This window comes from Alligator sinensis, unplaced genomic scaffold (genome assembly GCF_000455745.1).
Source record: "Alligator sinensis unplaced genomic scaffold, ASM45574v1 scaffold170_2, whole genome shotgun sequence".
Classification (NCBI taxonomy): Eukaryota; Metazoa; Chordata; order Crocodylia; family Alligatoridae; genus Alligator; species Alligator sinensis.
Window position 1 is genome coordinate 283,026 of NW_005842290.1, and position 25,479 is coordinate 308,504.

The 25,479-nt window shown below is 41.6% G+C and overlaps 1 protein-coding gene across 7 annotated transcripts in view; it reads left to right on the forward strand.

Moving 5' to 3' along the window:
* The window catches only part of KCTD15 (potassium channel tetramerization domain containing 15), a 55,654-nt gene that overhangs the window by 2,380 nt on the left and 27,795 nt on the right, over positions 1-25,479 (forward strand). The window contains exons 3-4 of one of the 7 annotated variants that reach the window (XM_025209497.1): positions 316-498; positions 4,844-5,019. In XM_025209497.1, the coding sequence (XP_025065282.1) occupies positions 478-498; positions 4,844-5,019 (197 nt within the window). In that variant the 5' untranslated portion in view covers positions 316-477. Of the gene's footprint in view, positions 1-44; positions 499-3,031; positions 3,322-4,843; positions 5,020-25,479 lie in introns of those variants that run through there. The other 6 variants (XM_025209496.1, XM_025209501.1, XM_025209498.1 and 3 more) reach the window with 6 other exon arrangements.

The following is a 25,479-nucleotide window of genomic DNA, read 5'->3' on the forward strand; positions in this document are numbered from 1 at the left end:
AGCGCGGAGGGCCGCGCCCCGCGCTGCCCCCCCGCGGGGACGGGCTTGCGGGCGACGTGCAGCTCGCCCTGGGTCGGCTGGGGAGTGCCAGGATGGGGGAGGGAAGGAGATGTCTGTTTCCCTTTTCTTTTCCTTTTTGTTTTTTCTTTTTTTCGAAGCCAGAGCTGCACAAGCTCACCAAAAGTTTCCGAGTGAAGCCCCCTCCTAGCAAGGGGCCCGCGGTGTGTGCGGCAGCGCCAAGGTGTGAGCGTGCGCTTGATCTTTGTAACCCATTGGCCGAGGGTTTCCAATAACCTGATCGCTTCTTTGTCTCAGGCTGGGCTCCCCAACTCCACACTCGCCTCCAAGTCGCTTGAGAGAGAGAGGCTGGGTGTTATTTGTACGTGTGTACAGAGACAAAGGTAATTGCCACGTCTCTGACATGCTGACCCTCTGGCTGGGCTGAACCCAAGCGCCCTGGAAATAAGAGGCAGTGCCATGAAGCCACGAGAAGGCAAGGTTAAGTTCTTTAGCTGGTTATTCTCCAAAAGGGCTTGAGCTGGGGGGGTCGGGGGCTGAGACCCGGGCTTTTACTCTTAGTGCTATAATAGATCTGCTGTTAAAGAAATCAAGGTCTCTGGGGGTGGGGGGGGTGGGGGGGGAGGAAAAGCTTCAACGAGAATCCAATAAAGGAACCAGTCAGGGAACAGATGTTGGTGCTGATCTCATTAAAGACGAGCCAGTGGTCCTGCAGCAGACTGGACTTTGTGCCTTTGATACACGCAGCTAGCTGACTGCATATGGGTGGAAAGATGCCCCCTTTCAACATCTTAGAGAGCTGTTTCATGGCAGGTCCTTAAACCTGCAGTTTTCATTTCATGTCTTAAATGTGCATGAAGGAATTAAACTGCACGAGTGAATAACAGCATTAGTTTCAATTAATTTTTATCCTGGCAACAATAAACTTTAGAAACAAAGCGCTTTTACATCCTTAATTAGCCCTGCTTCCCATCTGTAGTCTTTTAAGTGTCTGTTCCTTGATTTAACTTTGTCCCTCCTTCAGAGCTGCTTGCTTTTTCATTCTTTCCCTTTTTTTCTTGTTATCCTTTCCAGACTTGTTTCTTTTCTGCAACCTTTCACCTCCCCTGTCCCTATCTGTCTGCCTGGCTTTGTGCAGTTTATTTCTACTGTATTTTCCCAACATCAACAGCAGTATTGGTTACCATGGCCCCAAGCTATGTGCAGAGGTGGGAAAGCTTCATCCGCCCAAAAGTTCTTACACTTTTGAAGTCTTTCTTTTAGTAGGATCTGAAATGTATCATCTAGAGTGTGTATTAAATGAACAGTATTCCTGAAGGCTTTAGAGCAAGAAAGGCAACACCCTGGAAAATTCTGCAGTCTTTCAGCATTCTCTGCCCTAGGGTTATAGCCCTGGGCATGGAGCTGAATGGAGCTCTTACAACTGCCTTCTGTTTACCTTTTATGGTTAAAATAACAGCTTAGCAAAGAAGCAACTTCATGGAGAAACGATTCAGTGAAATCATCTCAAGCTGTAGCAGCAGAGCTAGTTTAATCACCCCTAGAGAGCTGAACAACTGTGAACACAATGGGACACAAAATCATTTTGTGTGTAAATGAGCATGGCATTGTGATTATTTCACTTTGCATGGGCAAATAGTTTTTACAAGCAGTACTTATGCAGTTAGCTTAGAAAGGCAGGAAAAGATGAGCTGGCTGGGAAAGATCTCGGTGTGCAATGTTTGAAAAACCAAATATTCAGATAATTTGGGAATCAGGCTCTATTGATTTTGCCTTTAGCAGGCTCCTGTGTTACTTATGAGAACAGGGTTATTGCTTGTGCCACTGGTAGTGATGTTATACCCTTTTGTAGACAACTGAAGAGTAGGGATTATTTTACATGGTTTAATAAATGAAGTTTGTTAGTGTTTCTGCAATATTTACCCTAAAGGTTTTAATTTCACATCAGTATTAGAAAACACATGCACAAAGGCTTTCTACAGGATAAATACTTTTCGGCTTTAGCTTTGTGCATAAAAGAAATATGTTACTTGATGCAGTGAATTTTAGGTCAGTTTACGTGAGAGAAGAAGCTGAAGAAGGCAGTCAGTAAACTTAGGGTTAAGGTAGCTTAAAGAATTTGGAATATTTATATTTAAGATGAATGGAAGTCCTTACCTGACTTAGTAGTGTTTCAGCATTATGCCCTTTTGATTAACTAACATAAATATGACTGGCTTTCCGAGCTTTCACCAACATTTTGGGTCATTTTTTAAATATTAATCTTCAGTAACTAAACAATAAACCTGCATTTTAGTTCATCTGCCCTTCCCCCTGTACACCCTCAGTAAGTATGAAAATCTATATAAGTTTGAAAACTATTTTAGTTTGCTGGTGATTTTCTATAATTAAGCATTTTTTCAACACACACACTAGCTGGGAGATGCCAAAAGCAGAGGATTGTTCAAAAGGTCCCTCCAGTGAATAGTATAAATTAAATATCTCTACTGTATGGGTATGGCCTCAGTAAGAGTCTCAGACAGTTTGCAGATCAAGGAATTTGCTGGTATACTAACATTAAACAAAATCATAAGATAGCAGCAGTGTTTAAATATGCACAAATGGACTCAGATCACTTGATCTTCAGCTATCTGTGCATATTTTAAAATGTAAGTCTGTATTTCCAGACAAACAGTTAAATATAAGACTTGTTTAAAGAGTACTGCAAGTCCTTTGATTTCATTTAGAAATTGTATCAAGGGGTGTGGGTAAGCCCTAATTAGGCATATTTTTATGTACATCTCCATGAGATGTATTTCCACATACAGGCAGCTCTGTATCCTGCAAGGTGTGTACCTTTATCATTAGTGATAACAGTTAGGGTCAGAACAAAGGCAGAGTTGACATTTAGAATGTAGCTACTGACCCTTACATTCAAGTGCAGAATGCTCATGAGTTTACAATGCTCTTTGGTAGGAAAAAAAATCTTTGTGCTGGTAGACAGATATAGCATCCACATATGTAAAGCTAAATGCTAAAAGACTGTGGTGGTTTAGATGTTAAATTGTTTTTTAAAGTTCTTTTATTTGGGATATATGAACATTTCCTAAGAATGCCTACAACAGGACTTTGTAGGAAGAAACATCTTCAGTTGTTAAAAGGATTCGATCACTTTCCTTGAAGGTGGTGCTATAGTAGAAATGTTAATGCCAATTTCACGTCGACTGACACAGAAGTTCCAGGACAGTGTTGATGTTTTGTTCGGTGTTCAGTGCAGATGTCCATTCTGCATTTGAAGAAAAAAGGATGTGGATTCATAATGGGGTGATGTATTTCTGAACTTTAGCTGTAGAAAATACTTATGAGCTAATCTAGATGAAATGTAGAAGCTAAGATGTTGTGGTGCCTGTATGAAGATGTCCAGATTAATTATATTTTGAATCCCTCTCCATGTAGGTCAGGAGTAATATATTTTTTTTAAAGAATCTTGTGAATACTGAGTTCATTGGATGATTTGAACAAGTATAGTATGCAGAATATTGATTGTTAAAAAGAGAGACCAGTTTTGGAATTTTAAGAAACGTGGTCAAGTCAATCTTTGAAAAATGGAAATTCACTTTGTAATACTGTATATGAAGTGCCTATCAGATATTGGGAAGAGCCTAGATGTTTGGTAGCCTGATTGCAAAACAAAATACCAGGAAAATTAGATTATATTTAAAAATGTCTCTAACTATAATGTTTTACATATGTTGCTCTCCACATAAGGGACAGAAAGAATGGGCATATTCTAAAACTTGCAAAAGCTTGAACAATTTTTCCATGTGACATACGTTATGTATAATGATTTGTTTAACTTAAATCAGCTGTTTGAGACACATATTAGTACCTAATAAAGAATTGGTCATTATCCTTTTCTTAAAGAGATGGTTGGATTGTTTTTTTGCTTTCATAAGTCTGTTCCCCATCTCAGGTCTTTTTTACAAAAATAATGTTATTTTAATTTAGGAGAAACAGAAATTCAATACATGGATTTGTAAATCAGCTACAAATCTTTGGCTGCAATTTGGTTAATTTCAAATGTTTTTTCTTGTAATAAACATACACATGATTATTATATATACATGTGTGTGTGCGCGCGCGTGTGTGTGTTTGTGTGTGTATGTATATTTCTAATTTCACATGACATTATATAGTAGCCATGAAAGCTTTCTGTCATGAAACACTGGTCATTTTATGTATCTTTCTGCTTTAAGAGCTTCCGGGCATTAATTACCTTCAGTTTGAGAGCTTATTACTTCTTTTTTATATCTAATATTAAGATTTAACCAAAAGTTATCTAGTTATTTCACAATTATTAAAAATAAAACCTAAAATTGTTCTTAGTTTGATGTGAAATTTACTACATGTATAAACTAAATGCCTTAGGTACTGAGGAAGTCACTAATTTAGAGGTGTCTCGTTACTGAGACAAACTTGCAAAAACCCCTGAATCCCAATTCACAAATTGGTTATTCGTTTGTCAGGGGATATTTCACATCTAACACATAAGCCCGCGACCTTTAATTAGAATTTTGCAGTTTGTTTTATGCCCCTTGAGGCTGACACCTTGAAAAAAAAATTTCTTGATTTCTTATTGCTAATAAGCATCTTTCTCTTCCCCTCTGGTACTTTGAAGAAAATGATGCAAATACACTTAATTACAGTGGTGGCAATAATTTGTTAGCTGAATATGTGATCAGGCAGATGCAAAAATGATCTGATTAGATCTGTGATCACACTAGAAAGAAAGGTAACACGCTGCTACATTTAAGAGAAACTGTTCTTTTTTGTCTTCCATTTCCAGGAGGGAAGAAGCATGTCCCGTCTGTCTCTAACACGATCCCCAGTTTCTCCCCTGGCTGCTCAAGGAATTCCTCTCCCAGCTCAACTCACCAAATCCAATGCTCCTGTGCACATCGATGTAGGAGGACATATGTACACCAGCAGCCTGGCTACCTTGACAAAGTATCCAGATTCCAGGTAAGACCTCAGTGTTTTCAGGCTGTGCACCTATTTCTTTTCATTGCATGGAGATACACGTTTACCTGTGGAGAATATTTCAGGTTGAAGTGCATTTTATTATGTATTCGCAACTTATAAATAATTCAGTTTCCAAATTATACATTAACTTTGCTAGGGTTGTATAAGGAAGAAAAAACAACTGAAAAATGTATCTATTATTTAGAGAGCCTATCCATTTCCTTTCTCCACATCTTCCGCACCAGACTGATGTGTTTAACGTACCTGTTGATGTGACTGTCCTAGATTATTCACAGGTTTATGGAACGGCTGATCTCTTTTAAAACAAAAAATGTTTTGTGGGAGGAAATTATATTCAGTAAAGCTAAAGGTTATACTTGTCAGCCAGCAAAAGCTTTAAATATGGCTGCAGCTCTCTTGTTTGATAGAGCTCTCAGCTGAGGTGTACTCACTTATTCAACACCAGTGACACAAGTCCTTTTCAACAGAATGACCAGTACACTAAAACACATTTCTGTGCAACTGCCTATGACATCAAACATGCATAATTGTTTCCTGTCCATGCTAATGGCATGTCTGATTAGGATTACTGAATCCTGGTCAGGACTTTAAGACAGTGGAGCCTGCATGCATACAATATACATACACACACCCGCTTCCTTCTTGTGTTAAGGCCTAGTTCCTGCAACCTGTTTGGCACCATGGAAGGAATGCAAAGACAAATGTGAAAGGTTCATGCCCTACTCTTATGGCCTGAAAAATGCCAGTTATTTAAGGGTTAAAAGCATATTCATCAGTGCGCCCCATGAGGTATATTTGGTATGTATAGATGTGAAATTTAGTCCAAATGATCCCATATGCAAATCAGAATTCAGGTCAATGGGTTTTATTGTAAACATGACCTGTATTTCTACAAAGAAAAAGACTTTTTGGTAGACAGAATCTGGGTGAATCATTATTGTCAAAGTATTTTTCCCTTTCAAAGAACTAGGGTTTTTTCTCACTGATTTGGCAGTTTCCCAAGCAGTAAATGACATTTATGGAGACACCTTGAAATGACTCTGATGTCATAAAGCAGATGGCTGTGATTTCATTCCAAGGATAGGTAGTGTATTGAAATGGTCTGTGGAAAAGCAACATTCATTGAAATGCCAATATTTTTAAATTAGGCAAAAACAACATGATTTTCTGGACATCTTCTGTTTCGAGAATTCAGTCTGGTATTTAATTGCCAGGAAGAAATCAATCCAGTGGGGAAAGATTTATAACACAGAAAAACAGACGGATGTTTCATAGTACAAAGAAAATACTGAGAGTATGCAGCAATTGCAGTGGAGTAGCACATCTGTTTCCACATTAAAAAAAATCACTGCTGACACTATTTTAAAAATATGCCTCATATCAGAGTTATTTAATAGAAACTTCAATTGTATAACTAGCAAAAATATAAAGATGCCAAAAATAAATACACAGATTTTGCTTAAGGCATTTTGGTTGTAATACAGACCTGTTTCTTCTATCTGTTAAAACAGCAGTGTATCCCTCTTGGCATTTTAATCGCAAGAATAGAGTCATTCCTACCTAGATGCTGGTGTACTGTGTGATATTTTATTTTGTCTTGTCTCACATTCGTATATACTGTGATACCTGATGAGGCCTGAGCCTGAAAAAAACCTTCTTATGCAAATAATCCTTGCCTGTTACTTCATTGAATCTACTGATAGGACTGAGAGTTTGCAGAATTGGACCCTTGAATCTGAAAGTTTGAGTAACAGCATACACTTGGTAGCAGCAGTCAAAGAAAAGAAAAGTTTTGCCATGTATGTATTGAAGTGGCATTGAAGTATACCCCTTATATTTCGAGACAGATTCTGGTTGTTTTGTTTAATTTTGCCATTGGGCTTCTTGCAGTGTTCAATATTTGACTTAGATGGTCACCCAAATCCACACTTACTCTGCTCTCATTCTCGTTGAAATCAGTGGCAAAACTCCTAATGACTTCAGCATGAACGAATTTGAGTCCTTGGTCATGCTCTTGAGAGAAATTCACAGAACCTTTGTTTTCACTGCTCTGGGGAATGTCTCATGAGGACAGAGATTGCTTTTACCGTGGTCATGAATGAGAGAGGGTTTCTGGGTCTTTAGGTGATGAGGAGAAAAGGAAATGTATTTTTGAGTGAGGCAGCTAATCATAATGCAGAAGCAGTGTAAACCCATGCTGCAGTAATGATGTACATAGCTACAATTGGAGATACAGCTATATTTGCCTTCACGCAGACCTTACTGGGTTACTCAGACAGGTTAAACTCTTTAGTTTGGTCATCACCATTTCAAGTTTGTAAATTAAACACATTTATAGGCCTGGTTCAGCAAAGCAATGTGAGTATGTGTTTAGGTCCTTTGCTGAAAAGGCCTGATCTTCATGTGCTTAAAATTAAGCACCTGCTTAAATACTTTGGTGAATGTGAGGTACAGTTATAGAAAATAAAGCTTTGGTACACTTAACATGAAAGCATGGAGGATAATCTGCTTGTTTACTGCATTCCATTCTTTGTTTGCTTTTGAATGCTTTGAAATCCTAGATGTACTTTTAGCTAGTCATTTGTACATATATGCATACATGGACACACAAACATTGAGTGTGTGTTTACATTTATGCATATCCCATACTTATGGAAAATAGAAAAAAAAATTAAATCACCTTTATGCTTTAATTCACTTATAATAGGCCCAATCCTGTCTGGTCCTGAATACACTCAGTTGGGTCCCACAACAGTTAAGAATTCTCAGTATCTTAAAAGATCAGGTCTAATAGAAGCCAATATAGGTATGACAAGTTCCTGCCTATTCCTGCTTTCCAGTCACCCCTATGCTGTGATATTAATCACACCTGACAGGAGGCAGTGCCAGATATTTCTTATTGTAATTTGTTAGGATTGACCATGCTCAACCCACTCATGGCTTGGTTTTGCTCTGCCATTCATTCATTCTACAGTCAGCTCTAATTTATGAAAATAAAGGGCTTGACTCTACAACCTTGACTCATGATAAATCATTGATTTGAATTCAGTGGGCCAAATTCTGCACTTAGTTTCCCAGTGTAATTTCAGAGTGACTTTGGTGAAATCGTTGATGTTACTGTCATCAGAATAACTGGTAAGAAGAGAATTTGGCCCTCTGAGTATATCTGGTCCTAAAACATGGTAGTCCTGTTTCCATCAGTTAAATTTCATAGACTCTGTGATGGTGCATGTCCTTCAAGGGAACTCAGTTGTCTATGTGACAGAAGTATAAAGCCCTCTACCGGGAGGGGTAGCACATTAATGCTGTGCCTTGATGATCTGTGCAGGTTGTCTGGTTTGAAAAAGAAAACAGTGAAGCAGCATGTAACTGAGAAGATAAACAGATGCTTTCAAACATACTTTGAAAATCTGCAGTTTTTCACCTTAATCATGATTAGAGTATGATACATTTTTCATCTGATAGAAACAGCAGGTTAAAAAAAAAACAAGTTGGCCTTTCAAAGGTTGAAAGGCAATGAGGTAGAACAGCCCTCTGAAAAATAAGGAATGGACAACAAATGTAATCAACACTCCCATGACAGTTAAGGATAAAATTATCTCAGCACTGCCATTATTAACCTTTGTTTTAATGGAGAGTTGCATTTTGGGGGCTTGATCTTCTTTTTCTTGTCTACTAAAACTCCCTTGAAAAGTTAGTAAGTGCCTTGGATGAGCAAGAAGATTGATATTCTACTTTAGCTGGGTCTGTGCATTGAGTGCTTCATTTTTTTTCATTCATTTATTTTTAATAAACTCTGAAAACAAAGCTTTAATCTAGTAGTTTTGTGTTAGAGGCCTATAAAAGAAAAGGCTGTTGATTTCAGACACCTTTGTGCACGTCCACAGCCAGTGTCTCACTTTTAAAATAAACAGCCAAGTCATTCATATTTGAGAGCTCACCCCTCCAGAAATTTCATTCATGTTTTCCCCATATTGACACTAAAACTGCCGTATTACACACTGATGCAGATTTACATGACAGATGTGTAAGCTGTGAAGGATCTATGATATCTGTAAAATGAATTGAAAATTATGCCTATTTATTCAATCTGATGGGGTAGTGGTCTTTTAAAAAATGTCTTATTGGGCAAGCATGTAGACAGCAACAAGCTACTAAAGCTTCTGGTCCTACCCCAGTGAATTCAATAACAAACCTCTCATTGGAGCAGAATCGGGTCCCAAATCCATATCTTCTAGAGCTAGTCAGAATCTTTCAAAATGTCCTTGACTGTTTTGATCAGAAAATGATCAGAAAAAAGGGAACAAGTTTTCTCAAAATGTTTGTCTGATTTTTTTCCCACCATATCTAGTATTTGACTCAGAAAGTGCTCACTCGTCCTGCTAGGTATCCTGCTGTGTTGGGTAGATGCATTGACAAGAAACATTGTTGGCTAATATATACCTGTGTCATCTTTAGCTCTGGGCTACTGTATTGTCCTTTTATTTAAGAATTGTAATAACCCTGCATAAATAAAAGGAAGCAAACATGAGACGATTTAGATTTTGAATGAATGTAGGTTATGTATCCATGTTCCTGGGATCGAGAGAGGTCCTCTGTTCTTGGCTACAGCCCTCTGTACCGCTTTGCCCTGTAACAGCTATAGCACAGTTATAGCACTGCAGCTCTTCCAGCAAGTCACTCCCCGGGTTGCTCTGTTTGGGTCCTACCACTTTGTGACTGCCTGCTCTTTAGCTTCTTTTAATGTGAGTCTTGTGTAAGCACTGCTTTTTCTGGGGTGTTTCTGGAACACTTTTTGGGCAAAGGGTCTCTGTCTATTGCTTTGCACAGCTGAGTAGTCCAGATGTGCTACCCTCAACAGCATAAGCACACCCCTTCTGAGATCTCCAGCTATGTGGGCATTCTGGGTTTATATCTACGTTTACTTTGGATGGAAGCAAACAGATGCAGATGATGTATGTATTCCAAAATGATTGGGTTTTTACTCTAGTTGGCACAAGAAATATGAAGCTGTAGACAAAATAACTCCATGCATCTTTCTGCCTCAGTTTCCTCATCAGTCTAGAGCATCCCTTGGGCTTAGGCTTAAGGATCCATAAGTGGTCTATGCCCCCTCCCTGTACAGGGCTTCTCTGAATCCCTGACTCCCCCTCGTTCCTGTGCAGCCATTTTCCTTCTTCCTTTCCTAGTCCTGCAGTTAAATTGGCTTGGACACCACAGTGTGCCCTTTTCTGTCTCACTAAAGCTTTCTATGTCTCTGTAAGTCCATCTCAACTCCCCATAAGTCCATGAGGGTCTTAATCCCTGATCTCTTTTTGGTTTTGTTTCTCCAACTCCAAACCTTGTGCATGCAGACAAACTTGGCTGAAATGATTTCCCTATACTTCAGTCAGTACCATAACTTGTTCCCACGTGAATATGATACATCACGATTACAGGAATAGCCATTGTCCAGAATATGGCTGATGATTCCACATGCACAAAGCCACCAGTTGATATAGCAGTTTCATAAAATGGACCAGAATTTGTAAGATGTGCATAAAGAAATTTCCCAGATCATCACAACCACATGAGCTAAGGAGAGTATTCACATTCAGCTTTGAAAATCTTGGTTTTCCCAGTCAGGACTCCTTGAGTATGATTTGGGGTATATTCTTTTAGAGATACTCACACTTGAGAACTTCTCGGCTAAGTACAGACAGGCAAAAAGCCTGAGGCTGAATTGTTTCAGTCTTTGCAGGGTAGTCCAAGTTGCAAAGCTTGAACCAATAAGCAAATGAACAGACATTCACTTTTGATCAAGGAAATGCAGCCACATGCTTGCAGTGGCTCAAGCCAGGAGCCAGGTGGTGCTGGAGCATGGCTAGGCAGCATGGACTGTGTGTTTCCTCTTCCTGCTGCCCCCAAGGCCTCTCGGATTTGCTCCAGACTCATAGAAGCAGGACTCTGCAGGGTTGCTCATCACTTCCTCTTCCTGCTTCCAGGTGCCTCTGGGATTTGTAGTCCACAGTAGCAGCCAGAGCTAACTAAGCAGGGCAGGGCAGCTGTGTACTCAGGGGAAGGGAAATTTAACTCCCCTCCCTAGCCCCAGCCTCCAGCAGGGGTTTGCTGGGATGACAGAGAGCCAGTCCTCACTGTTCCCACTAGGGAGTGGGAGGGGCGGGCAACCCCGCTCTCTGGAGCAGACAGCGCAGCCCAGCCCAGCTCAGGGCTGCAAAATACTGGGATACTGGGGGACGGTGATTTAACTTGAACCAGGAAGGGGTCTGGGACAGAAATTTCATAAACCGGTTTGATGTAAATTAGTTAAGTCTGATACTACTACATTCAACCTTAAATCAGCTTCAGGCATTTTGAAACTGGTTTACGTGCACTGAACCTCTGTTCTGTTACAGGTTTAAACCAGTTTCTGATCACTTAAACCCGTTTATGTGCAACTTTTGTCCCTAGCCCTCATGTTTCTGCATATACACAATCAGTGTCGTGTCATTTTTATCAGCACATTTGTGCTATCAAATGTCTGTATTTTTGCTGTCATATCTGAAACTGAAAATTATGGCCAGTTAGAAGATATTACAGCATATTATACATTGGCATTTAGGCTGAAATTCACCTTTCTCACACAAGACTTTGGGCTTGAACAGGAAACTAAGTGTGGTGGGGGTGGAATTTGCCATCCTACAATCAGGTTGTGGTCATAAAACACAGAACCTTTGAGGCCAGAATCTTTCCTGTTGGTTGGAGTGACATCTGCTACCCCATTGCACCACCTCTGCAGGCATTCTGGGCTGTTGGGACCTCATAGCTGTAGATACGGATTTAATGTTTGCCTGATTGTCCACAGCCCCCTCCATTTCTGCCTGCAGTGGCATGGATGATGTTGTTCTTCCTTAGCACTAGTTCTTCATCTGATTAGGCAGTTCAAATGGAATAAGGATGTCAGGCCACTGCACACTTCACCCTTTTCCCATTAGAGCCAATGGTACATCTTTCTGATGTCACTGGAACAGAACTGGGCTCACACTTCAGGGATTTATACCATAGTATGCTATCCAAAATGCAAAGATTTTTTGAGTCTTCAGGCACAAAAGGCTCATTATATCAAATATACATTTTGAACTTAAAACTCATGAACTTTAAGGCAAAAACCTAATGGGGAGTCACTTTTTTTTCCCTGCATCATCCCTCAGAGGTATGGAAGACTCAAGACTATGGCATAAACATTACACACGTATAATTTAGACCACGTTTCTGGGTGATTCATTATTTTTTCAGAGAGGCAAATCTTCCTGTGGGTCACCTACTTGGAATTTGGCTGTTTAAAGCAAATAGGCCTGTGTTACAGATGAGAGCAATTAAAAGTGTACAAATAGTTTTCGACAATTTAATGACTGTGCACGGTCTTATGTTGTATTAACACTAGAACTTTCATTGACTTGAAAAGTAACTTGCTGTTTCATTTCATTCACAGATCATTTAGGGCCAAATTGTGTGGTTCTTACTTTGTTGTGGCTTGGGCAAAAGTCCCATTGGTTTCCAAGGGAATGCTGGGTGATAATGTTCTGTAAAACCACCATTATTTAGGATCAAGTGGTGCTTCTCTGCCTCCTCAAAATGTCTGTTTAAAAGCCTACAAACCCCGATATAGTGAGAAAGAGTTGGAGATAAGGAAAAGGGATTCTTACTCCCAACCTGGCATTTCTTGACATGAAGTGGCTGCATAAAGGCATCAGCTCTATTGCTGCTGCTAATGTCCAGAGCAGGGTGAGGGGAAGGGAAGGATACCTAGGACTAAAAGTGGGGATACCTGAATTCTATTGCCAGGATTTTGGAATAAGTAGTTTATCTTAAACCCCACTCTCACCGTTTGTAAAAAAGCATGTCCCTGTTTCACAGGTGTGAGTACTGCACTGTACAGTGCTGTGTAATCCTCCTGTGAAAAGTGTAAAGTATCATTCATTATTAATCCACTAGCATCCAAGGCCCCACGCTTTGCAGTGGATGGGGCAGTTTGGCACATGGTGGATACAGTAACCATTCCCTCACCTCGCTTCAAAGCTTACCTCTCATGCCGCTCCAGGAGGAAATGCATTGATTAGCATTCTGCTGAGCATACGCACAGGAAGCTGCTGTGTGACCTCCCCGTGGTGCGGGGAACGTGACTCTGTCTCTGTGAAGAGAAAAGAATGACAATAGCAGGATTACAGCTTGGAGTAATCATTTTATACAGCCTGTTGCTTTCTTGCATGACAGGGTAAAATCCTTGATTCTGAACATAGTATGAGTAGCTGGATGGGGCACTAGGAGCTGCACAGGGTAAGGGATCTTCATTCATTACCCCAGGACGCTAAGCTGCAGGTGCTACTGCAGCCATAAGGCCACGTCAGGCCCTCTGGTCCCCTTCAGCCTCACTTCTGAGACACAGGGAGAACAGGAGGACTTGTACCTGCCCACCTGTACTCTGCCTCCTGTCTATCAAAATGCGAGGAGTCACTGTGGAGCTGAGGTCTGTGCTGGGCCCACAAATCCTGCCTGTCCTTGCACAACACAGCTGTTGCTAGTGGACTTTACCCAGTCTTTGAGGTGGGCGCAGACTTCACTCTAAGGTAGCACACCTCCTATCTTAACTGGATGCTAGCCATAGGGTTCTCATCATGAACGAATTACTTGCGTGATGCTTACCTAGAAATTGAAAGGAATTTGCAAGGAAAAGTTGCATAGCTCATCTGTGCTAGCTGCTTTCCTTATAATTAATACTTATCCACATGTATGTAGGTACAGCCCTGGTTGCTTGAAATTCTTTGGCAGAAATGAATGTTGCATTACTTGTGGGTTGGGGGGAAAACAAGTGAAGAAGGGGGAGAGGAAACAGATGTTAAACTTATCAGAGTCCTGAAAATGTAAGTGGGTCTACATTGCTATGTACAACGGGATGCCTCGAAAATAGGATATGAGACACAGACTGTATTTCCTTGGTCAGCTTAGACAATCTGTTGGGGAGAACATCAAGAGTTTCTTTTGATTATGGAAGGGTCCAATCTCCTCTCACTGAAAGCACCATCCTTAGAAGGATCTGGCTGACATAACCAACAGTCAAGTCAGCTTTTCACATAGCGTTGGGGGTGGAAGGTAAGGGGGTAATAATTTTGGTAAGGAAGAGTGATGAGCAGGATTTCCAGGGTGTTGTAGCTTGCCCTGTCTTCATTTTCCAGCTGCTCCACCTTTCATTTTTCCATTCATTGGCAACATTATTGTTTCTGAGCACAAGGCAAATGGCTCTTTCCATTGACCTCTTTAAGAATTCTCTTGCAATCCTGCCTAATATGGGTGAGAATGCAGACAGGGTCTAGGTTTTGTAGAGGGCTCTGCAGAGCTTCAGGAGGCTTCAACAACCATAGAGAGGCCTGACACTTTTCAGTTCAGAGCATCACCCAGGTCTTCTGCAGTTTCTTGGGTTGTAAAACACTTGTTAGTTTTACAATTTCTTCATTATTCATTTCTCCATTTACGCGCTGCTCCCTTCTAACCCTTACTCAACTGTGTCACCACCAGCATGGACTAAATATGCCACAGTTTTCAGAGCATTAAAATGGAGCATTAAAAGCATCAGCATGAGCAGAATATTTTGAGAAACTTCTCCCACAGGATGCTATGGAAGTAACCTGTTTCTGACTCTTACGTGCTAGCAGAGCCTGTTTTCACGTTGATGAACACCGTGTAAAGTATTCTGTGTGTGTTCTCTGTTACAGTTACAGCAGGCTTTATGCTCAAAACAAAGGGGATTCTCTTTTATTGATTTTTTTTTTCTTTTAATGCTGTGCATCCAAAGCTCTCATCACCACATAGAGGAATTATGTAAAGATGAAGATACAATGGCATTCCATTGGAAATAATGTCCCGAGGTAACAGTTAACCACTGTAAAAATGCAGTAGAAGTGGTGTTACCTCCTGGTACTTGGCCTTTGAATTTCACTGTTCTTTATCTAGTACAAGTCAAATTTTGATTTCTATAAGCCCTATCACGAAACACAGGCATGGTATGAAATGGTCTGTTCAGGGGACTATTTCATGAACTCCTTCGAATGCTTATGAAACACTTCTCCAGGTTGTGAAGGTGATGGGTATCTGTTTGCATGAACATGTTACTAAATGAATTTGTCTCCAGGCTTAATTATTTTAATGTCCCACTGGTGGTTATTGTAGGTAGGTGTATGTGTGGGGGGATATATATTAAGGATTTACATGCTTGTGTTGAGCTATGATATCTAAGATTTTAAAAGATATTGGTCCATATTAATTTCCTGTGTAATCCCACTGAAGTAAATGGAGGTAAATTTGAGATAAATTTGGTCCTTTATAGCAAATCTCCCCCACTGAAGTCAGCAAGGGTTTTACCACAGTCTTTAAGAAGTCCAGTAGTTATTGAATTATCTGTAATGTTTCTTTCTGTAAAATACATTGGACCAAACAGATCCCTTATGTAACCCTGTTGGCCTCATTGGAGTTCTACTGAGGATGAACATACGTGGAATGAAAGTAACAGATATCAGATGTTATTGGAGATTACAGGTGCTCCAAAGAAATGATTACACATGCGACTAAAAGACAAGTGAAGTTCTAGATCTGGTTTTGATGGTAATATGCATTTCATTTTCTGTAGCTGAGGAACTAATTCTTCTGTTCCACAGACTTCACAGTGACGTGATTCCATTGGTTTCATTGGAGTTTCCCCAAATTTATACTTATATAAGTGAAATCAGAGGCTAATGAAGACTTTAAGAGAAAAATGTATATTTTAAATAGACTAAATACATAGCAAGGCAAGGTATCAGATTTAAATAATAAAAGACTAAAGATTACTGAACAGGGAGTCAGCAAAAGGCTTTAGCTCATACAGTTAAAGCTACTTTTTACTTTTATCCACATTTATTTTCTTGATTTGACCAAATATCCCTACTATATGAATTTAATATTAAATTGATTACAGTGTAGATATCCTTATCTAGTGCTGTACTTTACATTGTCATTAAATAATGACTCCACATATCCTTATCTTCACTTAGATAGGTAAGTATTATTAAACCTCATTCTTCCCTAGCATAACTCCATTTATGAATAGGCTTATGGCAGGAGCGAGCATAGCCCGTGATCTCAATTTTACAAACGGGAGACGCTGCAGGGCTGGGATTAGAACTCAGGAGTTCCTAAATCCCGGCCTGGCTCAGTCTACTGGGTTGCAGTGATGTATGTATATATCTTTTTTTACATTATAAAATCAGGGTTCTCACCCCGTTTGATTTGGTCTTGTTTGAAATTTGCTGGAGCAGGATGGTTATTAGCTTAGCATGAATGCACCCTTGCTGTGAACCCATAGAGTCAGTGAGACAACTGCCTGCTTATCAGAGTGGGTGCACCAGGACAAACAGGCAAAGCAGAGGTATTGCAGTGTTCACGTGTGCTATGTTGATTTCACTCCAGTGTAGTATGGTGTGCATTCAAAGGCTAAAATTGCTGCTTTTTCATCTGCTGAGGACCACATAAAGCAGCACCTGAAAGGAATCCTGCATGTGGATGGTGGCAAGCTACTATGCAGCATTTGCAACGTTACTCTTGATCATACTCAGAAAGGATCAGTTGGCAAGCACTGGAAACTGAAATGTGCAACGTAAAGCTGAAACGATGAAGGAATCACAGTCCAAAGGGCAGGCTCCTGTTACGTCTGTGTTCCAATGGAGTGCAGATGCTACACAGTGCTGGCAGGTAATGTGTTTAGAACTAGTAGAAACTTTTGCAGCAGCAAATCTTTCTTTTGAGACAGCAGACAATGAATAACTCAGAGACTTTAATCTCTGGTGTCATACTGTTGTTTAGGGGTTTATGCCTTTCTTTTGCTGAGTTGGGCCAGTGCTGTCCGCACCAAAGTTTGCAGCTTTGCAGTTTGGAGAAGGTGAAGGATGTTGTAGGAGACACTTTATGTGTGCTCACATAAACCCCATATAAGCTCACTGGGACACATTCATGTCTAATGTGAATGTGGCTCCACTGTTTATGGTGGTATTACACCAAAGGTGAATTTGGCCTTATGATTTCAGTGAAGTTGCATGGGCAGAATTACGGTGCTAGTATTTATGCTGTTATTGAATATTGGAAAGTTTTCATGGCAGGGCTTTAGAGTAAAAGTCAAATATAAATTTGTAAAATAAAAAATAAAAACATAAAAAGAGGCCTAAACAAACACATTTCCTTGGGGTTTTCTAATTCTTTAATTAAATTTAATTTTTGGTTCTAAGTATTCACTTATGGCCCTATTTCTGTTCCCAGTTATGTCAGTGGAAGTTTTGCCGTTGACTTCAGTGAGACCAGAATCAAACCTGTGGTCATATTGAGAACGAATGTCTCTCAGTTGAACTGAAATGGATAAGTAGCTGGAGAAGTCTTTATCAGTAATCCCACTGAGACTAACAGCTCAGGGTTTACTTACTGAATAGATTTCCAGTTTCACCACATTGGAGAGTGGAATCTAGGACATTTTTAGGTAGCAAGCATAGTGGAGTTTTCCTCCTTTAGGGACAGTATCCTCCATGTGATGCTGTCAACAGGTCATAGGAGAAGGTCTTTCTTTTTTTTTCCAGAAGGCAGCGTCGGCATGCTTTGCTGCTGCTAGCAGGTGTGTCTTCACAGTATGCCTGCCATCCCCTTTACCCCAGTCCCACTTTGCTGCAGATCCCTTGGAAATGCCATTCAGGTTCTGCCTTGCCCCTGCAATCTGCTCACCTCCAAACACAGTTAGCATATGGGCATTCCTAGTCTGTGTGAAAAGAAGCATCTTGTTGTCTGAATTTCCCTTTCCACATTATTTTGTTACAAATCATTCCTGACACATTTAGTTTCTTTAGTGAGCCACTGAGAAAATACTTCAACTTAACCAAATGTGAAAATAAAAAGGGCCATTATTCATTTACCAGCTTAAGTGTGATAGAGAAATGTGGCTAGGTGAGACCAGTCTCAGTGTTCAGATCACTTGTAAGTAGAGAAGGGTGGCCAGTCCCAGTCTCCAGCCTGCCTGGAAGAAGTGGGTGCAGCTCCTATGGAAGTCTTCAGGCAAAAGTGGGAATGTTAATAACAGTGGGTGCGTCTATGCAAGGCATTTACTGTGGTTGACTAATTGGCTCCGCAGGAAATGTCTTGGTGTCTACACGTGCAGGGATATTAGGCTGGAGTAATAAACTCCACGACAGGGTAGTACTTATAAATATATAAGCCACTCTTTAGCCAGTGGCTGCTTTCAAAGCCAGAGGGTAGTCATCATCTTCTTGTGTCCTTGTCATAAACTAGACATTCTTCCAGAATTGTGCACAAGTGATGGCTCTTTCCAGTGCTGCAGCAAGGTCCTCTTTCATACAGGTCTGAGTCAGCAAATGAGCAGGTTCTCCATAGTCTGCACTTCTCTGAACTCACATATATTCATGTCATTGGAATAGCCCCATTTGATCATGTTTGTTTTTGATCTCCCAGTTCGCGTGCGCAGGCAATTCAGGCATTGCCATGTTGGCCAGTCTAGATCAGCCCCTCTGGGAAGGTCCTCCTGGGGGTCAAGGTCCATTTCAGAGTACTGGATTGTGTGTAAGCTTCCTTTCCACACGCAACCTGTCGTGCCCTGTCAGCTGTCGTGTCCAATGGCACAACACTGATGACAAACCTCTTTCCCGATCCAGACGGTGATTCCTGCTTGTGTTGGTAGGAACTGCATTTGCAGGGCTGAGGCAGATATGGGTGCTGTGAGTACAGCTGTGTTCAGGTCCCACCAAATTTGGCCTCAGATGGTTTTGAGGACCTACCAGCTGCCTCTGAGAGCTTGTGCTCTGCTGCTCTGGAAAACCAGTTTAAGAGAAAATTGCAAATCTTACCCATCTGTGCTCATGGAAAACTCTAACCTCTTGCAGCCCCTGCCTCCCACCTGAAGTGAGCATGTGGGGAGAACATTTAATGAGCACTATTTACATATTAAATAAAGAGCCCTGAGCCCTGTATAGGCCTGGAGGTTCCCACCCCCTCCTGCCATGTGGCAACATCCCAGCAGTTTCACAGCACCTGGCCTTGGCCTCCCTCTACACCTGACTGGGGTGAGGAAGGACAGGGCTTGCACCATCAGAACTGGACAAGTTACAGATAGAGTTTGGAAAGCCAAGGGGAGGAATTTAGACACACACGGTGAAATCTTGGCCCCGTGGAAGTCTATAGGAGTTTTACCCTTGTCTTAAATGAGCCAGGATTTTACCGATGGTGTCCATTAACATTAATGCAAACTGCTACCTTAATGGAAGTGATACCCAAATCTGTGTCCACCTGTCTCCAGCTGATTTTGTATAATAAGAAAAAAGAAAGCGAACCCACATTTGACAACACTACAAATACATCTTTGTCTTTTTTTCAGTGCCCTCAGAGGAGAAGGCGGGGGGAAGTTATTTAAAGGAATAGCAATAACAGGCTCGTAAAGGCAAGAATACTTTGAGCAGTGTATGTTCAAATGTACTAACAGCCAGATTCTGGCAAGGGCATAGTGCCGCCTTCTCCTATAGAATGTATATTGAGATGCAGTTTCTGCAGGATTAGGTGTTTGGGGAAATTAGGGACCATGGCAATGCTAGTATGTGAACGTGTGTTAATACAAAGCATTTTCACACCAGCACTAATTTGTAAAACAGAAATTTAGAAAAAAATCTCTGTTAGCAAAACGAAATGCAGAAGACCAAGGACTCTTCTAGTGGTCACAGAGGACCAGTGGTAATGATGACATTACAAAATAGGATATTTTTAACAGGTATGAGTCTTCATTAATTTTTTTATATTTTACTAACCTATTTGTACAAAAGTCCTAGGTGTCAACAATAAAGACCCAAAAAGAAAAAAAAAACCTATGAGAGCTTTATATTGGAGAAAACAATTTTGCTGGAAATAACAGTTAGTTGAATGCATGTGGATGCAAAAATCTAATTGAAAAGGATGTGCCTGCCCTATTACTTGTTTAAACAATTCCTGTGGAACTGGCTAGACATCAGTACTTTTTTTCATTGTAAGCGTAGTATTTTATTCCTCTGTGTACAGAGTCCAGAGTTTCAAGTGTTTGTGCTTCATGCTACTATGGGGTACTGCTGACCGAAAGTGTATGGGAGGGTCAGATTCTGGCAGCCTTACTCTTGCTGAATGGTGTTTTCCTCTGCAGAAGCCCCACTTGAAAGTAGCGGGACTACTCTCACAGAAAGTTACTAATAACCAGGAGCAAGGATAGAAACACCAGCTCCTCAGCTGATTGCTGGAATAAGTCTTAGATTGCTCCAGGTGTTTAAGTATATAGAGAACACTGGCTTGAAGAGGCTCCTGAAATGCTTTGACCACCCTGAATGGCTGACCAGTAAATTAAATAAATTGATTGTGTCCATGTCACACACATCTTTATGATTGGCATGTTTGTGCCAGTGACTTAATAGTCCTGAAAACTGAGCTACCATTCCATCCTCCGGGTTGATCTATCCAAGCCAAGGCTGAAATATATGGTGGAAGTGGACTGTCAGAAAAACCCATGCTCTTATAGCCAGAAATTATAATGTATTTGTGCCTTAAGGAAGGGACTGTCATCTGCAGAGTTCTTGTGGATTTATTAAATAAGAAATAGATTCCTATAAAAATAAAAGAATCATCAGCCTAGTTTGGAATAAGTAAATAGATCATTTTCCTGAGTTACCTATTACAGTCTAACTCATGAGTGTTTGACTGGTTTAGGATATTTGGGAGGAAAGGGTGACTGCACATTAATTAAACTATTAAATTTACTGCACGTGGCCTGTTTATTTAAGTATCAAAGAAAAAATGGAAAGTAGTTTATTTCTTCTTTCCCTACTATGAAAGATTGGGGAAATTAGTGGAATGATGTTAGTGACAGGCAGATAACTTTTATAGAGATGTGCAACTTCTAGCCTTATTTCAAAGTTTTATTCTCTTTCTTGGTTAGAACAGCAAATGTATTTGATATCTGAAGGCTAAATGAACACGGCAGAAATATGGAGTGTATACAGAATGGTAGCCTTTCTTTCTGTACGTGCTTCTACTTACCCAGCTATAAATGTGGTTAGACACTAAGGAATAAAAGCATTCATAATACAGCAATTAACAACTATTAACTGTTTGTTCAGTGAAATATTTTTATAGCTGTTAAAATAACACAAATAAGCATACAAAAATAGTTTAAAAAGGGGAAATAAAATCATTAGACTGATTTAGAGCTGGGTGCTGATTCATTTACTTATAAAGTAGTGGCTTTCTCTGTGAGTAGTTCCATTGATTACTACTTATGTGAGTTGGGGCGGCAGCATCAGGACCCTAAGGAACACATAAACTACTGCCCAATTTACAAACCTCTGAAATATGTTCCTGATGACCAGTTAATTCTGGTGGGCCTAATTCCGACCTTGCACTAAAGTAAGTCACGAGGAAAACCAGTAGACTTAAATCAGCATAACCTGGTGGAAATGACATCATAACCGAACCCTGTACTAGCTGTTTTCCCTTCAACCCTGGTCCTCTAGCGATAGCTCCCCTCACTTCCTCTTTCTTCCACTCATTACAAGATGCACTGGAAACCCAGGCAAGTGGAGGCGTACTGACACAGAACCAGGTGCTGGTGTGTGCAGGTCTTGGTGTGTGCATTAGCTGAATCTTCAGAAAATACCCCTGTACCTGGAAACAGCATTGGCACTTTCAGTGTTAAGTGTTAATGTTGATGCAGATTATATTTTCATTCTTTACAAATAAACTATTTTTATGAGTTATTTTTTTAATGACGTTCATTAAACAGAACACAAATTACCCCCTGCTTAGCACCAGTCAAAGCTGAATCCAAAACGACACTGAAGGTCTTCACCATAATTTCCAGCACCTCAAAAATATCAGATTCTGACCTCTTCAGTGGGCACGATAAAACCTGTTCTCAGACTATTGTTTTGGCAGGTTTTTATCCACTTGATTTATTAGCTGAATAAAATAACGTCTACCTTTTCTGTCATCTCCCCCTCCCCCATCTCCCTCGAAAAAATCTGTTGTCTGGTTAATTTTTTACTTTTTCATGGTAGTATTATAATATCCTACTGGAACTTTAAGAATCATTTTGCATGGTGGATGGTAACAGTCCCTTTGGATTATTGACTTTTAAAAATACATGTTGATACTATATATACCAGCTCAGATCTATTGCAAAAATAGATATTCTTGCCTGAACAGCCAAATATAAAGTATTAAATCTAGGTAATAGTAATAGATCCAGTAGTTCCTCCAGGTGCTTAATAGTTAATGAGTGTAATATCCTTCAAAAGCACTGCAAAGTGAGCATATGGCTCAAAAAACTCCTATGGCATTCCAGCATCAAAGTTAAAAGGCAGGAACACAAGGTTATAGAAATTAGAGATGGATAAACCTATTACCTCGTAGGTTATCTTGTCTATCCTTCTGCCAGGGCAGGACTATATTCCACGGCTTGTTCTTTGCTTTGTTCAAGTCAGCTGTTCAATAATGAAAGATGAACATTTTGGGGGTTACAGTTTTTTAAAGTCTCCAGCTTGTTCCCACAGAGCAAGTTCTGTATTTACACGTCTGTATTTTATCATTTACTTCCATAGTTTTTTATGGGTGGGATTTTGAAAAGTGCCTAAGTGACAGTGGCACGCAAAAGTCATTAATGTGAAGTTGATGAGACCACAATGTAAAGAAGGGTTAGTGGGCCCAAATGACTTTACCATGTAGGCCCACAGGAGAAGGGAGAGACAGGGCCATCCCTCGGGGGTGCAAATTGGGGGGCCGTGCGGAGCCAGGAGGAGTGGCTGCGGCCCTTCCTGCAGGACCCGCCTAGTGCTGGTGAGTTTGCACTGCCGCCAGCTTTGCATCCAGCCACTTGCCAACCCACCCCACCCCACCGCTGCCACCCCCGCCTTCTTCACATCTGGGCCCTGCACAGGCTGATTTGCCCTGGGCCCCACACCCTGCTAGGATCATCTCTGGGGAGATACACTAGGAAACTGGCTAAACAACATACAGAAAGGTAGCAGTGGGTCTATGGTATTTTCCTCTCTCTCTGGTTACAAGAAAGCCTCTAAATTAAGGGTGCACTGATAGAGATTTTTTGGGCTGATACCAATGGCTGATTTTTAAGGAGCCATATTGGTCAATACCAATCCAATTCTGATATGCAGCTGGGCAGCTTGGAGAGCAGCGTCGGGCTGGTAGGTCCATTGTGGGGGAAGAGGTGGGGGGAGGAATGGGGCATGGAAAGGGCAGATCAAGGCCCCTGCGGTGAAGGAGGGAGTGGGGCAAGGGCATGCACTGCTCAGCCAGGGTGGGGTTGGGCGTGGGACGGAGCAGTGAGTGGCTTGTCGAGAAGGTGCAGGGAGAGGGGGGTGGCTTCTGCTGCTGCAGGCACCCCAGGAGGGCATAAGGGGCACGTGCCCCTGGATCTGTGTGCACGGCAGGGTGAGCTGCCAATGCTAGCTGGGGCCAAGGTGGCGCCAGGGTCTTCCCAGCAGGTGCTGGACTGGGCTGTGTTTGGGGCGGGCAGCAGCAGCGCTGGGAGTGGGGCTGCAGGGAGTGCTGCAGCCACCACAAAATTTGCCATAGCCCCATCCCCCATAGTCCTGCTCCCAGTGCCGCCTGCCCCAAGCGCTGCCTGACCCAGCTCCCCTGCTGAGCAGAGCCCCACACCATCCCAGCCCCAGCCCACAGTGGCAGCTGCCTTGCCCTGCACGCAGATCCAGGGGCACACGCCCCCCATGCCTCCCTTAGGGGGTGCTCACAGCAATGGGAGCTGCCCCCCTTCTCTGCACTCCCTGGGTAAGCCGCTCCTCGCCCTACCCGGGCTGAGCAGCACCTGCCCCACTCCCTCCCTCACCGCGGGGGCCTTGATCTGCCACCCCGTGCCCCTTCCCCCACAACAGACTTACCAGCCAGTGCTACTCTCCAAGCCACTGGGCTGCACTCCTGGCCATGCGCATGCTGTGGCTGTGTGCACGCACAGGGCATTTATCAGCCACATCAGGCAAAAAAAGCCGATTGACAATACTCTCAATTTTCCCTGAATTGGTGCCAGTCCGATATGGGACTGATGTATCGGTGCATCTCTACTCTCAATCTCTTCCTTTGGTTGCATAATATGGTGGAGAATCTGCATTGCAGCTCTATCAAGGTTAATTAATATTCTCCCATGGGGACGGGATTTATGGGGAGGTGTGTGGGGACTAGAAGCCCCATCCCTGTGGCCACCTTGGTTAGAGAGGTCATTGCAGAGTGACTCACTAAGAGTCATTGTTTTTCAGCAAATTTGCAGGATGCCATTTGGAAATTTAAGTAAGAGCTAGTGCTGATCATTTTGACATCAGATCCCCAGGGCAGAGGCCTCAAGAAGAGCTGTGGGCAGTCTTTCTGTGGCAGCAGGTCTCCTCAGTGAGCTGTGCTGCCATAAGAGGCCTGGGCGAGGGGAGAAAATGCCTGCATACTTTGGGACATGAGCATGGTTGGAAGGGCATAGCCTCTGCACTCTAGCTTCCTGTGGGCCTATGTACCCCTCTTTCCTGGTAGGATGGTGAGCCAAGAATGTCTTACGTCTATAAAGCAACTACTCATCTTTCACGAGTTTTTGCACAAAAGCAGAGCTGGTTCACTCCTTATTGTTTGCTTGTGTTCTTGTCTGGGAGATAAAGGCCAGGCTGTGGTATTTAAGTCTTAAGGATGCAGGGAGGCATCTTACTGGATTTTAAATCAATGGGGCAGCTTATGATTTACTTTTGAAAATCTGGCTTCGGTGTCAATGAAACCTTGGTGTTAACAGTATGTAAAACAAGCCTCTAAACCCCCAACTTTGCAATTCCCTAATCTCCCCTTTCCCTTACACTATAAAAGTGAGCAATGGATTTTTATTTTTTTAGAAAAATTATTTCAAACCCAATTCTCTCTTGCTCTCATGCCCTTGTGCCAGGTTTTTTCCTGAAGCAAGTTTATGTGGGTAAGTTTTTAACCTCTGAAAGTAAGCAGTCGTTCTATATACCGTGGCAGAACCTTTCTGGGCACGGCACAAATGGCTGCACGTTTTGCCCTGGAGTGCTAGAAGGGATAATGGTGCAGGGTGCTCCTTCTCCCTCACACTTTTGGCTGCTTATCTGGCTGTCAAGATGAAAATAAAAGTCCCCATTGGATGGATGACAATGTGTGAGTACACAGAACTCCCATACAGTGTACTTTTGTGTATTGAGTCTTGTACTAGCCATAGATGAAGTTTTAAAATATAAGCCAGATTCCAGAGAAGCTAGAATGGAGAGAAGTAAGGTAAGCTTACAGCTTCAGGCTTCAGCTAACCCCCAGCACTGCAAGGCCATGTGCTCGGGACAGCAGCAGGCAGTTTTC